A 22,596-nucleotide genomic window follows, 5' to 3' on the forward strand; every position below is an offset into this window, starting at 1 on the left:
CTTGTGATGTGAACCTTCCAAGTCAGAGATTCTTCCTTCTAGATATGTCACTAGTCTCTTCATGGTAGCATCAAATTCAGCTATCTCAAGAATTTGAGACGATTCAAAAGTCCTCTTGGCTCTCTTCTTCGAATTGCAGTTTTTTTTACTGAAGATAGAGTATGTATGTCATCACGGAACTTTTCTTGATGAGACAAACCATAGTAGCAGACAATTCATCAACTTGACTTTGGAGGTGTGCAATTCGCTTGTTCATGTCATTGTCAATATCAATGATACGGTTCAGCATCTCGTTTTGATCCACCATTTTAGCTTTCGACCATGTATGAATGGGTGAACGGGATTGCTCCATAATCACCTAATTCAAATAAACGGGAACATGGAAGCATGAGGTGTAAATAAAGAGTCAGTCCATGACAGCAATCTAATCTATTTTTTATTTGTTTTTCTTTATTCATTGAAAAGTTTGTGCAAGAAGGGAATTTCCTAAAAATAAAAATAGGATACTTCAGCAAGAACAAATTTCCTAAACATGAATTGAAAACAAATTCTCCAAATTTTTTTTGTTACTTTCCAAATGATTTATTGCATGTCAATTTCCTCATTTCATTTCTAATTAACAAAGGAATTAAATCAATGATTGACCTAGATTGTCATGGACCGACTAAAAGTGTAATTAAGTAAGTAAATTGCGAAGTGAGAATTTAAATAACTTACTTTCACTGGAAAGGGATGACAATCACATAGACACACGCATGAAATATGAGACTCGATTTCTACCTAGATGGCTTAAGAAAGTGGAGCTAAGAGGATGATCTGACCATTGCAATCTTGCATTAATGTGTTAGGTCCTCCTAACTCCGGCTCAGTCGAATAGGATGCTCAATAATCACGCAGTCTCGCGGATATGGACAAACACATTTGACACCATGAAAAAAAATTCGGGGAAGAGAATGTTAACCTCTACATAGTAGTCTCGCTTTTGAGGAAGCATCCTTCTCAACACTATCCAAAGAATCCTATCACAGCCCAGGTCCGGCAGCAAGTTGTGTGCGCAATAGTGTAGTGCTAAAAGCAGTAAAACATGCACAACAATTTATATGCAAAAAACACTTCTAATCAGGAACAAATAAATCATTAATCCCAACACCTCTCGACAAGACAAGGGTTAGCATAGACTACTCCCCTTATACCTCCCATCTGCAAGAACAGTTAATACCTTAAATGTTAGGGATGTACCTAGTGTCCTTGCTGCCAAACAAAAATATTTTCTTTTTAAAGAAAAAGAAAAATTGGCTTAAGTCCACTAAGTGTTTTAACACAATTACCCAGCGGAGTCGCCAAACTGTCACGACCTAAATTTCGGGTACACCACCAAGGTTTAGGCTAATGGACTACTAAGTTTTTAAACTTAGCTCGGGCAGAGGTGTCGCGATGGTGGATCGTAGGGCGAGTGGGAGGGGGGATCTCCGTTGACTAGTTTCGGCATCTACTGTGGGCGAGTGACAGCGGGAAGGAAGTAGCAACAACGGCATCGGGCTCCAGTGGTGCTCGGTGAACAGCAGAGGAGCAGAGACCGCTGAGTCACGGGTTGCAGAATTGCTACGTCGCGGGCAACAGCTCGTGGGCCGACGGGTGAGCAAGGTGCTCGCGGGTTGCAGGTCGCAAGCTTTAGGTGGTTAGGCACGCGGAAGCACGGTACGAACGGAGGGACGACGATGCAAACGAGTCACGGGATCTGCAGGTTGTAGGTGAGGCGAAGGTGCAGGCAGAGATGCTGGATCATGGCTGTAGCAAGCAGAAGTGAGGCGACGGCGCAGTTCTCAAGTTGGTGCAGCGTCGCAGGGATAGGCGGCTTAGCTGTCGGTGTTGGGTGGCGTTGGAGCAGCGGTGTCCAGCGAGAAGATGGGTGGCAGAGGCACGCTGGAGGCGGAGCAGCAATGCGGGCGCGGTGACACGGGAGGAGGTCGGCATAACGGTGGCCCGGCTGCCGGTGCGCCAAAGGAGGGATCGGGCGGTAGGGAGCGCTAGTCTACTTCGTCCTCTATTTTGTTTTTTTTCCTTTTTTTTTCTTATGTTGCATGTCGCTTCCCACATCCCTCTCTCTACCGATTATTCTCTCGCTCTTTCACTTTTTTGCAGAACCTTTTAGCAAAACTAGCCTTTCCTCCAAAGCTTTTTCCTTTGTTTTTTGTGTGATTTTTTTCAAAGAACGAAAGGAAGCCTCTTTTGCCGAATGATCCGAAGAAAAACCCTAGAAAATTCGAGAAGAAGCCCCCTTCGGCCGTATATTCAATATGTATGCCCCCTCCCCCCCGAAAACCCTACACGTTTTAACCTACTTATAGGCCACAGTTAGGGATTTAATTTTTCCAAATCGATATTGTTGACACCTAAATTTTACCATTTTACTTAAAACTTAATCACATACAAATTAGGAATTGGTCGCTAAAAAAAGAACAAAAAAGAAGAAAAAAGAACAAAAAAAGAACAAAAAAAAAAAAGACAACAAAAGAAAAACACAAAAGAGGACGCGAGAGAGGCCAGGTCGGCTGAATTTGGCTTGGGCCCAACCCGGCCCTCCATTTTCCTCTCTCTCGCGCGTGCCTGGCCCATTTCTCTTTCGGCCCGGCTCGTGCTTGTCTATTCTTTTCCTTCAGCCGTCAAGACTCCGAAACCCTAGTGCAGAGAGGGAGGCAAATAAGGGGAACCGAGGAGAACACAAAAAAGAGAGAAGAGAGGGAGCTAAAAAAGGGGATAGTTCGAGAGAGAAAGAAAGAAAGAAGGAATGGAAGGGAGGAGGGTAGTGGCGGCGCTGTTCAACGCCATCCGAGCTGCCGCCTTCCTACCCGTCGTTGTTCAAACCCAACGCTGTTCGAGTCATCGTCCTCTATCTCCAAACGCCGTCCAAGCCACCGGCCTCCTCGCCGCCTCAACCCAACATCGCGCAGCCTCTACAACCGTGAGCATCGCCATGCTAGCAGCCGAAGCTTCGCCCTCCGAACCCCTCGCCACACCACCATTGCCCTCTCGAAAGCCGACAATGGAGACCCGCGACAACACACCTCCGCTCGTATCCGCAGCCGCCCGTCGCCGCACCTCCGTGCCACCGACTGCCACTGCTAAGCCGAAGTTGAAGCCTGCAAGCAATGGCCAAGAGAGGATCTGCACGAGCAGGCCCAAATCTGGAGGGAGGAGGCTCGTGCGTCACCATCCCCGCGAAGCCACCGCTGCCTTGTTGCTCCGCCATCGACGCCAACACTCGCAAGCAGCCCTTAGCCGAGCCGCTCTGCGTCACCGCCGCCACCCACCACCGCTCAAGCCCACCGCCGCCATCGTCAGCGCCGCCAAGAGGCCCTAAGGTTCCAGCCAAGAATCGGGTCGATTGGATCCAAACCAAGTAGGGTTTTTGAGCGAATATGGGCCGCTTTTAGGCTTGTGGGCTTGGGCTGCTTTAATGTGGGCTTTGTTTAAAAAAAAAAGAATTAGACCAAATTGGGCCAAGCACATCGTGCCCAAATCGGCTTGGTTTGGGCTCAAGCTGCCTGGCCCATTTTGGTTCGGGTTCGAGCCGTTTGGCCCGATCCCAAGCCCCTATTCATCGAACCAAGTCGGACCCAACCCGGGGATCTCGACTCGGTTCGTTTTAATATATTTTATTATTATAGTATTAAAAAAATTAGAAAATTGAAAATTAAAAAATTAAAATATATTAAAAAATTAAAAATGTTCAAAAACCAAAAAATTATGGGGTTTGGTTAGTGTAATTAGGTATTTATTTGCTTGTATATTGATGATATTGTATATTTAATTTACATGTTTAACTGTGTTTGTAATTGTTTAGTTGCTTGTGTTAATTTTACTGCAATTAGAATTTTGGTAGCAATAAATGTTACTTTAATGATTGCACACCCGTATGATCATCTCACATGTTAGTGGATAGATATAAAATCAATCTAAACTATCTGCCAAAAAAGAAAAAAAATAAGATTAGGTACCGAAATGGCACTAATTGGTCAATTAGTGTAATCAAGTCCCCGACTCTAAATTCTCTGGTTGCGTAGGAAGTGAGATATACTCCAATGCCTCACTTGGTTTCTAGCCGATCCCAATAGGCTAGTGGCGACTCATTTTGTGTAAAATTCCTAAAAATATCCCAATGTCATGCGGGGTATGGGCTTGGGAGAGCTCGCGCCTAATCATGGGCCATAGGCCCGTCCTTTAGGCAATACCCCTAAACCCGTTCCTTCCTCTCAAGGGGTAGATTGTGATAGATATCTACAAGGATTTTTTTTTCTAAACACAATATTTTCTTTTGAATTGAAATCTCACAAAGATAAATCTGTAAAATCTCCCCGAGAATACAGGTTTGGGCCGATTTACTCCCTTCATGGGCTTAGCCTAACTCATCAAATTAAAATTCTAAACCATCAATTTGAACACATTTGTCACTGGCCCAATGTAAATGGAAATTAAAAATAAATGCACCTAAAACTATATATTATGCAGTTAACTATTTTTTTTAGGGATAAAATTAACCCCTAATTTTTTAATGCGATAAATGACTAAACGGGTTGTCAAAATTTAGGTGTCAACAGATATTATCATCTTCCAATCTAGATGTGAGAGTCTAATAAATATGCTTTTGAGGATTTGATACTCCTCTATTTTGCCTTCAACCTCAATGATGATCGCAGTTTTTTGGCATCTCGTTAAATTACAAAAATTTGCTCCTCCACATGTTAGATATATATTTGTATAACCTATTTTTGTTATCTCCATACGACGATAGTGTAGAGAAAGCCGAACCTAAATATGCATCATCAAGTGGCAATGTCATAATTATTAAAGAAGGAATTTCTGGCGTATGCTCATTATTGTCAAAGACACGAGGTCCAGTGATTGGCCACTGATTTTGTTTAATAGATTCGTTCGTGTGGAACGGGATTGTACTTAACCTTATTATTGCTTTGTCGATCCCTCTTGTATTTTGGATTTAACTTTGTTTTTCAGTATTCATGCTCTATTTCAATTTGTTTTATAGAAAGATTATGTACTTCTATATCCTTTGAGTAATAAATATAATTTTTTTAATAAAAAAATACAAGAGTGCATGACACAAATCTAATCGGGTTCATGATAAATTTTTCTCCAAGTCAATGGGTTTCAAAATTACTTGGCACCGTCTGTTAGTTATGCTTTGAGTTTCTTCTGTGAGCTCAAATGATTCATGAAATGTTTTAAGATACATATTAAGACGATTAAACCTGGAATTTTTAGAGGTATGCAATGGAAGCGAAGGGCTCAAGCGACATGGATGAAAATGTGTTTTAACGTTATAAACTAAATATCTAGTAAATGATATATATATGAGGTTAATACCCCAAAAATCCCCAAATCAGTACTTATATGATAAATTAACCTCAAACTATTACATTTATGATAAATTTACTTAAAATTAATTTTTTAACCGCCAAAAACTTTAAAAGGGTACGTTTGTAATAAATTTACTATCTATTAATTTCCATCAAATTGGATTAACACCACAAGAAATCATAAACTGACACACTAGTGACAAATGAAGGATAAAACCCAAAATTAATGTACTTATCAACTGTCATATGTCATTCAATTCAGCAATTTAACGTTAAAATTGATCAAAAACTAGCAGATGACAAAATTTGTTACAGGTGTATCGGTTTTAGAATTTTGTGTTAAAAATTTTTGAGTAAATTTGTCACATATTTATTTACTTAAGGTTTTTCGTGATGTTAACTCTATTGTATATGCGCTAAAGGTGATTAGATGAGAATGAATGGAGTTGATAGCAACATGAATGAATGAACGCGGGTTACGATCAATATTAAGCGTCGTTCGATCGGACCTTGGCAGCATTTCCAAATTTGGACCGGCTCACATGCCGTCAAACCAGTCAGCTGGTCTTGGATAACCTTGGGATATGGTATTTGTCCTGTTATGCACATCAAATTTGACTTAAAATGCGTCTTTTACATCACAAAATCATCAAAGTCCGCAAAAAAATAATTATCAATGGTATCTTACGAAATGTTTGTTGGCTGAGCTAGCTCTATTTTGACTCCATGCATATGGATTTAGAATAGAGCGTCGCAATTAATAATAGTTTCAGCTTGGAATTAGTCATTTTGGGAAATTGAACCTTTAATTTGTATTTTCTGCTCTTTAGTGGGTGGTCAATGCAATGCATGAGTACTAAGAACTCCATCTTGCACATGAGCGATGAAGAGAGTCGATGTTAACGAGTACTTAGAACTCCATCTCGCACATGGCTGGGGCGAAAATCCAACGAGCTCCTCCTCGATCTTACCATGTCTCCCGTACATTATGTGTTAAATCGCATGATCCAATCAATTCAAGTTGCATTTGTTATTTGATGTCTGAACTTTACTCAAATCTAGTAAATTCATATCTTTATCCTTAATTAAACTTCCAATTAAGCATTATGAAGCCCTTGATGAAGCTGAAAGGACAATGCTTTTCTTCTATAAAATCTCCCCTTCCCAATCATCAATCTCAGGTGTCATCTAATTGGCATGCCAAAGTTGACCAAAATGTGTAATCTTATACTTGCTTTGTTCATCTTCGTGCTGAGTCTTTCGTCCCTGGAAGTCTCGGCTCAACCTTTTCATACTCTAGTCACGTCCCTCCACAAGGACCCCAGCACGTCCCTCCACACCATTACCCTCACACTGAACCCTTCCGAGCAATATCTCGTTGACCTCGACGCTCCTTTCATATGGAACCAGTGCGATTCGCTGCATTTGCCGGTCTTTTGTGACGAGTCAGATTGCTTGACCGCTCGCCGTTACATGTCTCCGCTATGCCCTGAGACGAATAACACACATAGCTCCGATCAGTGCCTTTGCTACGACACACCTGTAAACCCGATCACCGGGTCATGTGCCTTAACTAATGCGAGTCGCAATGTCCTCACAGTATATTGGACCGCCGGTAGATCTCTCTCTACATACAGGATTCAGTACTTCAATCGGTTCGTCTCGTGTGCTCCTTCGTCTCTCTTGCAATCTCTTCCAGCACAAGCAATCGGTGTTGCTTCATTGTCGCAGTCCACTCTCTCTCTACTATATCAATTCATCATCGACGATGTCACCCAGAAATTCTCCCTTTGCCTCTCGAGCTCAAGTGATGATCAAGGGGTCATTTTCTTCGGTGACGGTCCATACTATCTCGAACCTCCGGCAAACTTTGATGCTTCAAGCATACTTTCCTACATTCCGTTGATCAAGAATCCCTCAGCACTGGGATATTTTATCAACGTGACGGGGATATCGATCAACCAAAAGGCCATCAGTATTCCACCGAACACGTTTGGGCTCGACGTAAGTGGAGGTGTGAAGCTCAGTACTACAGTACCCTACACTACCCTGAGGAGTGACATTTATAGTGTCTTTATGAGCGAATTTAAGAAAGCTGTGGATGGCTTCCCACGAGGGAAGAAGGTGAGTCCGCTCGAGTATTGCTTCAAGACGAATGTCACGAGACCAACGAAGGTCGGGAGCATTCCTCGAATCGATCTAGTGCTAGGAGATGGAGCGTACTGGAATATTCACAATTCTAATCTGCTGAAACAAGTGGACGCCGATGCATCGTGCTTGGCAATCGTCAATGGTGGAAACACGGCGGAGCATGCTGTGGTGATCGGGACGTACCAATTGGAGAACATAATGTTGCAATTTGATTTGGCCCAGTCTAGATTGGGATTCAGTTCTTCCTTGTCCTCCTTCGGGAGCTCATGCGGTAGCTTCGATTTCACAGTTCGCCCTTGACCTTTTCTTTGCTTCTCAAGGAACTTTCGATCTCAAAGAAAAGGCAAGAAAGAGTTACGTGCCTTTTCTTTTATCCAAAATAAAGTGTCCATGTCCTAGATCAACTTTGTTTGGGAAAGTCTCGTGTGATAAAAGCCTTACTGTACGATCATCTGTTCTATCGGATAAAGCGAAGAGACCTCCTATTTTTAATAAAAGTTTAATAGCTGTTACGCTGCTTGGTTTTAGTATGTGTTATTTATTCACTGTTTGGTCTCATGTAATGTAATGGCCATCACTGCAACCAAACGTTCGGTACCGGTACTGACATGGAAAATTTTAAACTTTAAAAGAAAATTATGAATTTTTTATGTATTTTTTATCTTTTTTATCTTTTGTAATTTTCTTTTATTTTCTTTCTTTTTCTTTTTCTTTGCCCAAATCTAGCAAGGGCGGCAAAGTCTTTGTCAGCCGTGGGTGAGGCTTTGTGGCCTTCTCCTATGGTTGGTGAAGGTCTACCGGCAACTCTTGCTAGACTTGGTAGGAAAATAAATAATATATATATATATATATAGTAAGAATCAATTTTTTAAAAACTTATAAAAATTTGTACACATCAGCGCATCTATCTTATGTGGTCTTATTGGCGATTTCTAAATAAAATTTGTTGGATGGACTTAATTGAAAAACTAGAAAAATGTTTAAAACTCAATTGACAAAATTAAAATATTTATAATTGAGTTAGACAAAGTGTAATAACTTTAGGATTTTTCGGACAATTTTCCCTTCGTGTGGTGTATATCATGCACTTTGCCATGTTGTGTTCCCTTGTCGTGTCCAGACTGTATAATCATGCCATAATCCCCGAAGAACCAGCGGAAATTGAGTCACAATAGGCCGTCCTCATGTTGAGAAACCAAGTTTTACCGCACGTGAAGACCACCCTTGGCACCACGACTGCCTTCCCGACCGCCCTCCCGTTGGTGGAGTGGACGACAGCGGTGTCGGAGGCCATCTCACCGCCTCCGATGGCCCAGCTGCTTAATGGTTTGTAAGGGATGTGGCTGCAGGTGTTGCTGTAGCACCTGATTTTTGAGAATCACAAGAGACCTGCCTATCGGAAAATCCCCATTGGAAAATCCCACCCACATCAATGGCCAGCTTAATGGGCAGAAGTGGTGTTCTTTGCTTGATTTTGGGTTGTGTATTAGAGCTTTGAGGAGTCCTTGGTCACGGGAATAATTAGGGCTCTAGGCCGAAAGCTTGGGGTGGCTAGAGTTTGGGAAAAGACCAATCCCACCCACGACGATGTTTTTTCTTTGTTGATTGGTGTAGATATAAGGAAAGGGAAAATTATCAAAAAAATCATAAAATCTATTGTATTGGTATTAATTCATTTATAAACCTTTCAATTGAACTAATTTACTCATAAACATTTTCATATTAATAACAATTTAGCCCATCTATCCAATTTAGGCGAGAAATTGCTAACGTGGATGTCAATTGTTTTATGTGGTATGGTTGGCACTAATATAATCAATTTTTTTTTTTTCAAATTTCAAATATATATTTTTTCAAATTTTTTTTATTGTTTTGTTATTTTCCCTTATTTTCTTTTTTTTTTCTTTTTTTTTTCTTTGGCCTATGGCCGCTACTTGGCCATGGTTGATGACCGACCATGGGCAAGAGCCCCGAGGGTGGCCCTTGCCCAATCCACAATGGTCCAACCCTTGCTAGATCTAGCAAGGGCATCCCTCACCCAAGCTGCGAGGGTTGAGCCTTCACTAGCTCCAGCACAAGCCACGACATCCTTGCTTGTGGCAGGTTGCCAGTTGTAGGGCAAGGGAAGTGAAGGAAGAGAAAAAAAAAAAAAAAAGGAAATATTTAAAAGATTTAATTAAAATTTAAAAATATATCTTAAAATTTAAAATTTGTTCATGTTGGCATTAGCAAAGACCATGTAGGATGGTTGCATCCATATCAACAATTTCAAGCCTAAATTGGCCGAATGAGTTGAATTTATATCAATATGAAAATGTTCAAAACTAAATTGGAAGATTTATGACTAAATTGGTATAAATGCAATAGATTTATACTTTTTTTTGGTACTTTTCCCTTTTATGGGAGAGATCATGGCCTAATATAGGAATTTGAATAGTGGTATAGCCTTTAGGCCATGTGGTTTGACTTTAGGTCATGAATATATTAATCAATCAGCAAAAGAAAAGAAAAAAAAAGACGATTAATTAATGAGCAACTAACGGTGCTTCGTCGTCTTCTCCATGAATAATTCATTGTCATTGATATATTGCTGAGGCGACACGAAACGCAAGGCACTCTATAATGAGAACCATAAGACGGTGTGAATAACATGAGAATTAAAAAAATCCACCGCAGTTGCTTTGAAATATCCGCTCTCTATCGACCTTTCGTGGACACGAGACCGTCACCTTTCGTGGACAAGATACCATCACCGACCATTTGTCTTCCTTGAGTCCGGTGACTCAAGGCACTCACTAATTTTGCCATGATTTTTCATCAAATGTACTATAGCAAGAAAAGCCTACGTATTGTCAGACGGTTTTGCTCGCAGCGTATTCTCCGTTCTTTTAGCGGTCCAACTTTCAATATTGTTCATCTGAAATGAATTAGGTTTTGATCATATTGATTAAAAATTCGGACTGAATTGCTTCCGTACATGAAGCCGAAAACTTAGGGTGCATATGCCCCATTTATAAACTCAAAAAGGGTCATGTGCGTGTAATCAGCACTCTGCTTTACACACAAGCAGTCTGAAAATTCCTACAGCTATATTTTAGGAAGACCTCATTGAAGGTCCATATTCCCCGCAATTAATGTATATATGCACAAGTTCCAATCGGAGAGGTGAATGATATTATGTAAGGCCTTTACATGTGCTCTTTTAATATTTCTTTTTGGGCAATGTAGTACTCTGTTACCCTTTATCCTTTCATCCCCTTGACGCATTTCAAAGTCAAGCACATTCTTTTCTATATAATTTCGTCTTCTCAACCTTCAAAACTACTATCGTTACAATCCTTTTTTTCCTGAGACCAAACACAACCTTAATTCATTTAATTATCCAAATAGATGCCATATTGTGATATGAGTAAATAAGAAAATATCACAAGATATTGTAGCAGACAACGTAAATAGAAAAAGACAAAACAAGAAGTACTAAGTAAATTTTGTGATCAAATGCAAGGATATTCTAATTTTGATTACATGTTAAAAATAACACAAGATATTGTAGCACATATAAATCTTCAAAACATTTACTAAATATCTAGTTTGTGTGCCATATCATTTTTACATTGGTATGAAATTAACACTTTTTTTCATTTTTCTTGTTATGAAATTATAATAAATATAATATGCACCGTGAAATAGTACAAAACCTAATTTATTTATTCATTTATTTGTTGGATTAAACCTACTTTATTTGAGAGGTAAAATATAACAAATTATGAAGATTCTCAATAGATATCTATCAAGTTCGTAGATTCATGTGGTGATTCCACATATACACTCACGATTCAATATTTTATAGATTCTTTTCATGTGGTGATTCCACAAACCACTATTCAAACAACTATTCCCACCATAAGTGTCCAGCAAGGGCTGCGATGTCCTCACCTAGATCAGCCGGCTACGAGTTGAATTAAAAAAAAAAAAAAAAAAGTAAGAAAAGAAAGGAGAAGCAAAAAAATAAAAGAATTCAGAAAAAAATATTTAAAAATTATAGAATTTATTTGCATTAGAGCCGATCGTGTCACATAAGATGGCTGATGTCTATTTAAACAAAATGACTAGATGAACTACATGGACAAATCCTTAAAAGATTCAGGACTTAATTGATACAATCAAATAGTTTATGAGTGAATTGGTACAAATGTAATAGTTTTAAGAGTTTTTTTATATTTTTTTTCTAATTTTATCTTAAATTTGTTATTTTGCAATTTGCTATTTACTTCGTATGCTACAATATCTTGTGCTATTTTTCTATTTACTCATATCTCATTCGACAATTATTTGGGTAGTCAAATATAATATGGGACATATAGATTCGAAATCCCATGTTTCCCGGTCAAACTTTGTCTATACCTTCGAAGATGAGTTTATGTTAACAAAAGATTTTGCTTATTTGAGGTCTCCGTCAATAAAGTTTCAAAATATTTTGCTAACCGGACTAAAGGAAGAGAAATGGTCGGTTGAGAATTGGTGTTCATTGATCTAAGGTCTAGAGGAGGAGGGCTATTTAAAAAAGAATTTAATTGACTTTTGAGAAGCGTCGAGGGGAAATAAGGATAAATTTAAACAAAAGTACCACATTGCCTGAAAAGATATATTAAAAGAGCGCGTGCAAATGCGTTAAATCGATATCAATCACCTCCAAATGCTCCGATTGGATCTCGTGGATTTGTCCATCGATTACGGAGGATATGGAGCGTCAACGAGGTATTCATAAAATATAGGGAAGCCCATGGGAATTTTCAGATTACTTGTGTGTACAGTGCTGATTACGCGAATATGACCTTTTTAAAGTTTATAAATGGAGTTCTCGACTTGACATACTATTGCAATTGTTGAAATATTTAAATAATAAATAGTACATTCATCTAATAGCTTAAACTTTTAGAACAGTTAACAATAATTCTACAAAATCTCACATAGTATCGGAGTTAGAAATCCTAAATTTAAATCTTTGTAGGTCTCATTTATCTCTCCAATTAAATTTACAGCTTAGTACTAGTCTATAAAGACTAGACTAAGCATGAGGGGGAGTGTTGGAATAGTTAAATAATAAACAATGCATTCATCTAGTAGTTTAAGTTTTTAGAACAATCAATAGTAGTCTCACAAAATCTCATAGCAATTTGGTCCTAAATCATTTTATCAATATAATCAAACCCTAATTCTTATTGATAAAATGCAATCAATCTGAAATACTATTGAAAGATACACTGCTAAAATAATGGAGAACAAGTGACGAGCAAAACAGTCTTACAACATGTAAGCTTTTCTTCCTATTATACATTTGATGTAAAACATAATGACATTAGTTTAGGATTCTTAAACTTTTGGGCATGTGCTTTTAAGGAAAATAACGATATATGCCTATCCATCTTCTAAATTGTATAATTTCCATTCCATATATTACTAACAGAGACCTTTGACGATTCCCTCCGAAATTGGCTTTGGATGTTTTGATGAGCTCTACTTTATGATGTTCCCTTTCTTATTCAATGTGAACTCTGTCTAATCCAGCGAAAGATGAACTTGTGTTGAGAGTGTTTTATGCATTAAAGTCCGAGTCAACCAGGTTTCAGACAAAACCTTATATTTTAGTCACTGGACTAAAGGAAGACAAATGGTCGGTGATGGTATCATGTCCACGAAAATCGACGAAGAGCTGATATTTCAAAGCAACTACGATGGGTTTTATTAATTCTTATGTTATTCACACCGTCGTCCGGTTCTCATTAGAGAGTGTGCCAGCGCCAACTGGTTGCCTCAGCAATAATCAATGACAACGAATTTTTCACGGAGGAGACGACGAAGCAACGTTTGTTGCTTATTAATTAATTGGTTTTTGGCTGACTGATTAATTAATTCGTGACCTAGAATAAATCTTATGACCTAAAAGCTATACCCTTATTCATATTCCTATAAGAGGCCATGATCTCTTCCTTATAGGAAAAGGTAAAAAAAAAAAGCCCTAAAGCTATAACATTAGTATCAATTTAGTAATAAACATTTCAATTTTGGTACCAATTCAATCTATCCAACCAATTTAGGACTAAAATTGTTGATGTAGACATAGCTGTCTTATATGATACGATACGTACCTAATGTTCATTGCTTTCTTATTTTTGATATGAGGGGAGCATATAATAAACATTATATAGAAAATGCTATTCAAGTGAATTGCAAATGCCCAACTCTCCTTTGATATACTCAAAGGTTTGTTTTTCTAAAGGCTTAGTGAAAATGGCTGCTAGTTGATATTTTGATTCAACGAACTGTATACAAGTATCGCCATTATTGACATAATCTTTGACAAAATGATTTCTCATCTCAATGTGTTTAGCCCTTGAGTGTAGTATTGGATTATTCGTCAAGTTTAAAGCACTTGTATTATCAAGGAGAATTGGAATATTTTCATTCTCTTCATCAAAGTCACTTAGTTGATGCTTCATCCAAATAAGTTGAACACAGTAGCTTCCAAGTGAAATGTACTCAACTTCAGTGGTTGAAAGAGCAACTGAGCTTTGCTTATTTGAGAACCTAGAAATCAACATGCTTCTCAATATTTGACAAGTTCTTGATGTACTCTTTCAATGGATCTTCTATGCTAGAAAGTCAACATCCAAATATCCAAACGGTATAAAATCTAAATTTTTGGATTACCAAATACCTAATTTTGAAATGATCCGATGTACCGAATAATCCGCATAATAGTAGATAAATGAGATTCTTTTGGATCAGATTCAAACCGAGCACATAAACATGTGCTAAATAGGATATTTGGGTTTAGATGTTGTCAAGTATAGCAATGAGCCTATCATGTTTTGCTAGCATAACAGTTTTTAAGCAACTGTGAAAATAACAGTTTGTTGTGAGTCACAAAGTTTACACAAAGTGAACCCCACAATATTTTATAATTATATTATTCTCATAGTAAATTAAAGACCATCACTCGATTATTTCTCCTTTTAAAAAAAAAAAAAAATTTGTCAACTTCATACCAATAGTAATATGGCACACATACCGCATATTTATGTGAAAACTTGAAATCTCATGTTTTCGTGTCAAACTTTATCTAATTTAGCGAAAGATAAACTTATGTTGAAAAGTTGTTGCAAAAAATTTAAAAAACAAAAAAAAAAAAAAAAAAAACTTATGTTGGAAAGGGTTTCATTCATTTTAGGTCTACGTCACCGGACTAAAGGAAAAGAAATTGTCGGTGATGTTATTATGTCCACAAAGATCGATAGGTCTACGTCACCGGACTAAAGGAAAAGAAATTGTCGGTGATGTTATTATGTCCACAAAGATCGATAAAATCGAGGCGAAATTTCAAGGCAATTCCGGTGGATTTTTTAATTCGTATGTCATCAACGCCGTCGTCTCGCTCTCACTAGATAGTGTCAACGCCTACTGGTCGCCTCACTATCAATTAATGACAATGAATTATTCATGGAACAGACGACAAAGCAACATTAGTTGCTCATTACTAAATTGAATATTGTCCACCGCGTATTTGGCCAAGTTTTTATGGTCAAATCAAAGAAAGGGTTTGACGAATTGTCTCAGCCATCGCCTTTATCAATTGCTTATTTGCTGGCGCCGGATTAATTAATTCGTGATATAGGGTAAGATCACATGGCCTAAAGGCATATACCTCTATTCAAACTCCTATAAGAGGCCAAGATCTCTTCCTTCTAGCTCCACCAATCAAGAAACAAACATCAGTATCCACTGATCTTTCTTCTTCTATTCACAATGGCCACTTCCTCCAGCTTCATTTTATGTTCTCTGCTGCTGTGCTGGGTCTCTTCCCAAACCCTAGCCACCACAAGTTTTCAGCCTAAAGCACTTGTTATTCCTGTGACCAAGGACTCCTCAACGCTCCAATACACCACCCAAATCAAGCAAAGAACACCGCTTGTGCCCGTTAAGCTGACCATCGATGTGGGTGGGAATTTCCAATGGGTGAATTGTGATGGTGGGTATGTGTCCTCTTCCTATAGGCCTGTCCCTTGTGACTCTCCAATATGCAAGGCTTCAGGGTCAGCTGCTTGTGAGACAGAATGTCTCGCTCCTCCTGGACCTGGGTGCTACAACAACACCTGCAGCCACATCCCTGACAACCCGTTTAGCAGCATAGGCATTGGGGGTGGCGAGATGGCCTCTGACACCACCGTCATCCAGTCCACCGACGGGAGGACGGTGGGGAAGGCGGTCGTGGTGCCGAGGGTAGTCTTCACGTGCAGTACTACTTCACTGCTCGGGGGCCTGTCCGCTGGAGCTCTGGTGAGTTTTTATGATTATACGGTCTATACACGACAGGGGAACACAACATGACAAATCGCATATGTATTTTATATGAAATACTGGTTGGATAAACAAAGAGGTTTCTTACCACGTTCACAGACGAGTTGTTTACCTCTATTTAAGTAATTATAAAGGTATCTGTGCTTTAAAAGTAGATATATCAGTCAAATTGCAACACATCAAAGAACAGAGGAACTATCTTTGATGTAATTTTTATCACGAAACATCAGTGTACAATGTTGAACATTTTGGCAAAAGTTTCTTGATCTTTGTTCTAGCCTACCACCAGTACCTATGGAAGAACACGCAAATATGACAGGCCAAAACTGATTGATACTTTCTGCATTCCAGGGAATGGCCGGGCTTGGACGATCTGAAGTGTCCCTCCCTGTCCAATTTGCTTCTGCTTTCAAATTTCCCAAAAAATTTTCCATGTGCTTGAGCTCTTCTTCAAGCTCCAATGGTGTCATATTCTTTGGTGATGGGCCTTATGTGTTCCTCCCTAACGTCGATGTCTCTAAGTCACTCATGTACACCCCATTAATCCTCAACCCAGTAAGCACTGCAGGATCTTATTTCGAGGGTAATCCGTCAACTGACTACTTCATAAACCTCACCTCCATCAAGATCAATGGAAATGCAGTCCCGCTGAATGCGGCCTTACTGAAGATCACTGACGGCAACGGAGGGACAAAGATCAGCACTGTTAATCCATACACAGTGATGGAAACGTCAATCTTCAAGGCCTTTGTGAAGGTGTTCAGACACGAAGCTAAGAACTTGACTAAGGTCTCGTCCGTTAAGCCATTCAAGTACTGCTTTAGCTCCAAGAACACTCCAAGCACAAGAGTGGGACCAGCTGTACCGCTTATTGATCTGGTGATGCACAACAGCAGTGTTTATTGGAGGATCTTCGGAGCGAACTCGATGGTGCAAGTGAAGGAAGATGTCATATGCTTAGGTTTCGTTGACGGCGGTTCAAACCCGAGAACGTCCATTGTGATTGGTGGGTATCAATTGGAGGATAATCTTGTTCAGATTGACATGGAGAACGCAAGGCTTGGATTTAGCTCCTCTCTCCTATTCAAGCAAACTACCTGTTCCAACTTCAACTTCACTTCCAGCGTGTGATTGGGGATCTGTTTGTTTCACGTGCTTTCTATGCAAATTGCGTGATGGATTTTGAAGAGACCAATAATATAAACGAATGTTGTATTCCTAATTCTTGAGAATTTTAATAAGCTTCAAATTGTTGGTTGTCGCGCCAATAATAAAATTGCCTCAGACATAGTTATCCCATCGTGCTTCCTTTGTAAAACTCTTTGCTCAGGAAAAATGGTTTGTTCTCTCGCAGATCAAACATCATTTTGACTAGGTAGGTTTCTAGCCTTACTTGCCTCTAACCAAGACTAATCTCAACTAATGAGGTATCGTCACCACCAATTAATGGGGGACGAAATCATTAACTCATGTAACCATCCATTATGGGTGTCCTCTACATAAGTGATGATAAATGTGCCATTGTACACCTTATGATAATGGTCAACTCATAATAAGCTACTCAAGCCATATCATATACTATGCAAGTAATATAATCTTGTATATGAACTCTAGGACTTCATGTCCCCTCAACCTTGTAGAGGACCATCTTAGATGGTAGAGAATCTGTCCCTTCCCAAAGTCTTAAACAAATACTTACAAAAGGGAGTTAGCTCTCTAATGAATAGGCCATGGCATATATGTTCGTTACATGACATTATTCACACACCATCCATTAGTACATAATAAATGCCATGTATATTTTGATAATGCCAATTAATAAATACTTACGCTTCAACTTATAAACCTTCATCATCTTTTCATAATGCCATCATCATTTAATAGAGAAATTTTGCATATCATAGATCATTGGGATAAATTTTCTAATAAATCCAGATTTCCAGAATACATAATTCCCCAAATATATTTTCCCATTTTATAAATTTTTATAGCTATATTCCAATTTTCACCTAATCAAGCCGTATTAATTAAATCAAATTCGAAAGGTCATTCTTATGTTATTTAAGACATATTGATATTTAATTTACTTTTTTGGTGATATAAAATAAGACCATTTGCTAGTTATCATGGACAAGTGACAAACTGAGTCAATAAAAATAGTTTTGTCAAAAAAATCTATAACTTGAAAAATCAATAACTTGAAAAATATTGACAACCCAAAAAATTGGCAATTTTCTAAAAAATATCGACACCATGAAAAATTGACAACTCTAAAAAAACAACTTCAAAAATCGACAACTTGAATAGCCCTAAATATGTCAAAAATGTGAAATTGCCAAAAGATTGTTAGGCGCAAATGGATTTACAAAACAAAAGAAGGATGGTCCAAGTATTGGGGCAGCAAGGTGTAGGGCAAGACTTGTTGCGAAACAATATACACAATGGGAGGTCATTGGCTATAGTGAGATGTTTTCTCACATGGTAAGGCAATTTTTATTATGTCGTCCTTGCTTTAGTTATTGCTCAAGATCTCAAGCTAGAGCAACTAGATGTGAAAACAACGTTTTTTCATTGTGAGTTAGCGGAGCGAGTTTACACGAGGCAACTTGAGGGATTCGCTATTCCAAGTAAGCAAGACCATGTTTGCTTATAAAAGAAATCTTTGTATGGGCTAAAATTTTCTCCAAAGCGGTGGTACCAACAATTTGATGCTTTCATAGTTGGTCATGTCTATCAGAAAAGTTAGTTGGATAGATGAGTTTACTATAAGAGATTGAAAGATGGGTCTTTCAATTATTGTTATAACATATGGATAATATGTTGATAGCAGCTAAGGTTATGTCTACTATTGATGTGTTGAAGCATCAATTGAGTCTTGAGTGTGAAACAAAAGATTTAGGTCTTACAAAGAAGATATTAGGTATGAAGATTTTGCTTGTTAGGACTAGGAGTTTTGCAGCTATCTCAAAAGAAATATTTTGAGAAGATTTCACATTGAGAAATAGCAAATAATTGGGCAGACTTATCAACAATGCATGTCCCCCTTGACCTAGTTCCGATACTTTTTGGACTTGGTCAACGTTTGCAGCGGGCAAGGAGCGCAAAGGGGCTCAGGAGATGGCGATCGATGGGGATGAAGTTGGACTTCTCCCCAAGGTGGAAATTATTGATTATGGTCAAAGTTAATCCCAATTAATTTGAATCTGGCCAACAATTGAATTGCAAGGGAACCTGGCCCATATTAGGAAAGTCCGAATTAAACTCTTGCCAACAACATCTAGGTCATGCAGAAAAGGGAAATTAATTTGCCACGAGACTTCTTTTCCTTTTTGAAATTGAAGTCAATGAGGGGTCATAGTTTGGGGCACATAAGTAATTTGTTGCTAAGTTTGGTCTATTGTGCATATTGAGTATACTTAATATGTATGAAAACTTACTAGAGATAAACGAATTAGTTTTACTTTGAAACAGAGAGTATGGTGAGCTATCATCCATGAGATTATAAGAAAACTTCCCTTTTATGATTGACTCTTGTAGTTTCAAGTTTAAGTTATGATTGAGAACGCTTATGAGTAAGTGTGATTAAGCGATTGTCCTTTAACTTTGCCGATTAGATTTGAACCATCTCCTCTATCTCTACCACCAAACACCAACGTAACTGTGTTTTGTGGAACTTTTATTTATTTATTTTAATTCTTACTCAAATTGTTTCATTTGTTCACGCTTCCACATTACTCATAAAGCTATATCTATAAGGTTCATCACTCATTCGGTTAGATAATAATAGATAAGTAAATCACCATTTCCAAACGGGAGGGATTTGTATACTCTATAATCCTATGAAACAATTTTGAAAACATGTTGAGTTTTATATTTTACATCATGGAATGTTTTATGTCACGTCGACCCATATGTACAGTCGCATAAAATTCACGAAAGCACGAGGTTAGAGGCGCTCGAGCAGCTCAGCACGTGAAGACTGGACTTGGCACTCTGCATCATCGCCACTGGTGCTAATAATGAATGCCCTTTATCTATTTTTCTGTGAAGTTTTTGTTTGGGCAAAGGTATGCCCTCCTTTATGCCATGTGCTTATATTCCATTTCGTGAATTAATTATTCAAGTACCGACAGATGAGTAGATAAAATAAAGGCAATCATGGCTGAGACATCCACCGAACCTCTCTCTGTTTTATATTAGAGAAACGGAGTCCAATTTCCTCGACTCGACTCTCCCATGTTCGTCAAATTGGCGTCGGGACTTTCGTTTAATAAGAAACAACTAACGTCGCCTCGTCGTCTTGTTCATGGATGATGATCATTGATTAGTGCGCGACAAGTGGGCGTTGGCATAGTATAATGAGAAAGGCGGCGAAAAGAATGCTTTCATCAAGTTTGATAGACTACGACTATTAAAATGAACACTTAAACTTGCTAGAAATTAACCGTTTTCCCAAAAATGTAAATTATCAAGAAAAGAGCTGATAAATTTAAAGTATATTTCACAACAAATGAGATGAATTTACATAATATTCGAAGGCGAGAGTTTGTAGGTGTGTTAGGAAAATCAAATCTCATCTTTTGAACAAGCAATAGAGTAGAAAATGTTAAATGGTTGGCACAATCAATCAATGAAAAAAGATGGAGGGGAATTTTGAGCTAAATCTATCATATCCTCCCTTTTTCTTGGATTGTTATTTTTTTTTCTCACTTTTCTCCTGTTTGGGGAGTTTTTCTCTTCCAATCTAATCTAAATTTGAAATTTTCTCTCTCCCATTTTGGGGAGGTGTCCATATCATTTAGGCCTTTTTCTTTTCTATTTAATATGTTTTTTGTTCTTTTCCCAAAATCTTTTATTTAGTTCTATTAAGGTGTCTATGTTCATTATAAATTAACTACTTTTCTTTATATTAATATTGATATTTATTTTTTCAAGTATTGTTATTTACATAATTTATTACTTTAATTTTCTATTTTTTTTTCATTGTTTACCACAATTAAGGGTAAAAGATAGACTCCCTTTAAAAAATGATATGATAATATACTTTCTCTTTAAAAGTCGTGTATTGCGCACGCTAACTAGAAAAAATAACCGAGAGCTAACAACTGCAATAAAACTTCAAGAGGGCATGGTCTGAAAATGGAAAGTTTGGGAGCTAATGTATAGTATTGTCCAGTAGTTTCCCCTCATTACTTTCCCACGATTCTCGATTTATATCTTAGAGTTCAAGATACCAACATTACGATCTATGCAAATCTACAAAACATGAAATCATAAATATATCTGTCAATTCTTCACCGAATTTAACGACTTGATACATTTTTATCAATGTATGGTTTGTTATATTTTACCTATAAAAATATAGTAAGTTTTTTCCTATTTCAGGGTGCATATTATAGAGAGCGCCAACGGCTACTTGTTGCCACACCAATAACTTCTGACAATAAAATTATTTATGAAGAAGACGACGAAGCAACTTTACTTTCTCATTATCAAACAAAATTCTCCACCGCGAATAAGATATATAATAAGATCACATGGTGCCTACTTGTCTCAGCCATTGTCTCCATAAAAATGAAATATTAACAAATTCTTTTTGGGTTTTCTTATTTATTATAATTAAACTATATTCAATGCGTGAATTGCAAGCTTAACTCTAAATTATGTTTATATGAAGTTAATTTAACATGAGATGGAATGTGCAATCTACATGACCTAATTCTAATGACAAGTAAAATTCAGGTGAGCTATTCCAACATGACATGCAATCTAAATTATATTCACCCTAATCATCTAATCACTAAATGGCATGACATAAATAACGTCCCAACAATGACATGGCATATAATGATGATGTGGCAAGATGACATGTTATCCAATGACTTAGTAGGATGTTATGCCAATGACATGGCAAGTGATACTAGTTATTCTATATGACATATTCATGCTACATTTTTTTGTCATCTTCTTTTGAAATCAAAAAAGAAAACCATCTAAAATATAAGATTATCCTAATTTAAAGTGAATATTTCAAATAAAAGTCTGAAATCGGTTCATTTTCTCAAAAGAAGGTTCCAAGTTAACCTTATCTCAAATAATGGCTTGGAGTAGTCACTTAGTTTTATATGAGGGTTTGAGCAAGCTTGTGCATCTCACATGCCACATTCAAAGGTGTGATGGGGGCATTTTTAATTTTTTCCTATTTTCTAATTTCTCTTTCATCTTCTTCTTCATTCATTATTTTTCTCTTTTCCTTCTTTTTTCTTTTTTTTTTTTTAATTGTGGCCGGCAATTGTTGCCAAGGTTATCAGCATTTCGATTTTTTTTTTTTTCTCATTCATCTTCTTATTTATTCATTTTTTTCTCTTTTCCTTTGTTCTTAAACTATGGCTGGCAATTAAAAAATGCACTCAACAGTAGGACTTAATTGGACCAATATGACAACTTTTAGAATTTGATTGCATTTTTTGAAAGTTTTAAGAGTTAATTGCATTTTTTGAAATGTTTATAACTCAATTACACTTTCTTAATAAGTTTTAGGACTTTATTACTTAGATTTATATAGGCTTGGATTGAGACTTTCTTTCAAGATATCACTTTCCTATTTTAACTCAAATGGGTCACATCTTACAAAATTAAGATATCATTATCTCCATATAAATAAGTTTCCTATGTATCACTTTCAACATGCATATTTCTACCACTAAGATCT

General features: G+C 37.6%; 2 protein-coding genes across 2 annotated transcripts; both read left to right on the top strand.

Annotated features, from left to right (window-relative positions):
• Positions 1-6,590: 6,590 nt before the first annotated feature.
• On the top strand, positions 6,591-7,826 carry LOC104428648 (chitinase CLP). The gene has a single exon (XM_010041612.2). The coding sequence runs from the start codon at positions 6,591-6,593 to the stop codon at positions 7,824-7,826; it is 1,236 nt and encodes a 411-aa protein (XP_010039914.2).
• Positions 7,827-15,292: 7,466 nt separating this feature from the next.
• LOC104424780 (probable aspartic proteinase GIP2) lies at positions 15,293-17,231 on the top strand. The gene is made up of 2 exons (XM_010037283.3): positions 15,293-15,863; positions 16,236-17,231. Exons 1-2 carry the CDS (start codon positions 15,333-15,335, stop codon positions 17,013-17,015), a joined length of 1,311 nt encoding a protein of 436 aa, XP_010035585.2. The 5' UTR covers positions 15,293-15,332; the 3' UTR covers positions 17,016-17,231.
• Positions 17,232-22,596: the final 5,365 nt, after the last annotated feature.

Source organism: Eucalyptus grandis, chromosome 2 (assembly GCF_016545825.1).
Source record: "Eucalyptus grandis isolate ANBG69807.140 chromosome 2, ASM1654582v1, whole genome shotgun sequence".
Lineage (NCBI taxonomy): Eukaryota > Viridiplantae > Streptophyta > Magnoliopsida > Myrtales > Myrtaceae > Eucalyptus > Eucalyptus grandis.

Bases quoted from the DNA above. Each gene is read 5' to 3' on its own strand.
- LOC104424780 (XM_010037283.3), top strand. From the start codon at position 15,333: ATGGCCACTTCCTCCAGCTTCATTTTATGTTCTCTGCTGCTGTGCTGG. The intron at 15,864-16,235 runs GTGAGTTTTTAT...TCTGCATTCCAG, and splicing joins GCCTGTCCGCTGGAGCTCTG to GGAATGGCCGGGCTTGGACG.
- LOC104428648 (XM_010041612.2), top strand. From the start codon at position 6,591: ATGTGTAATCTTATACTTGCTTTGTTCATCTTCGTGCTGAGTCTTTCG.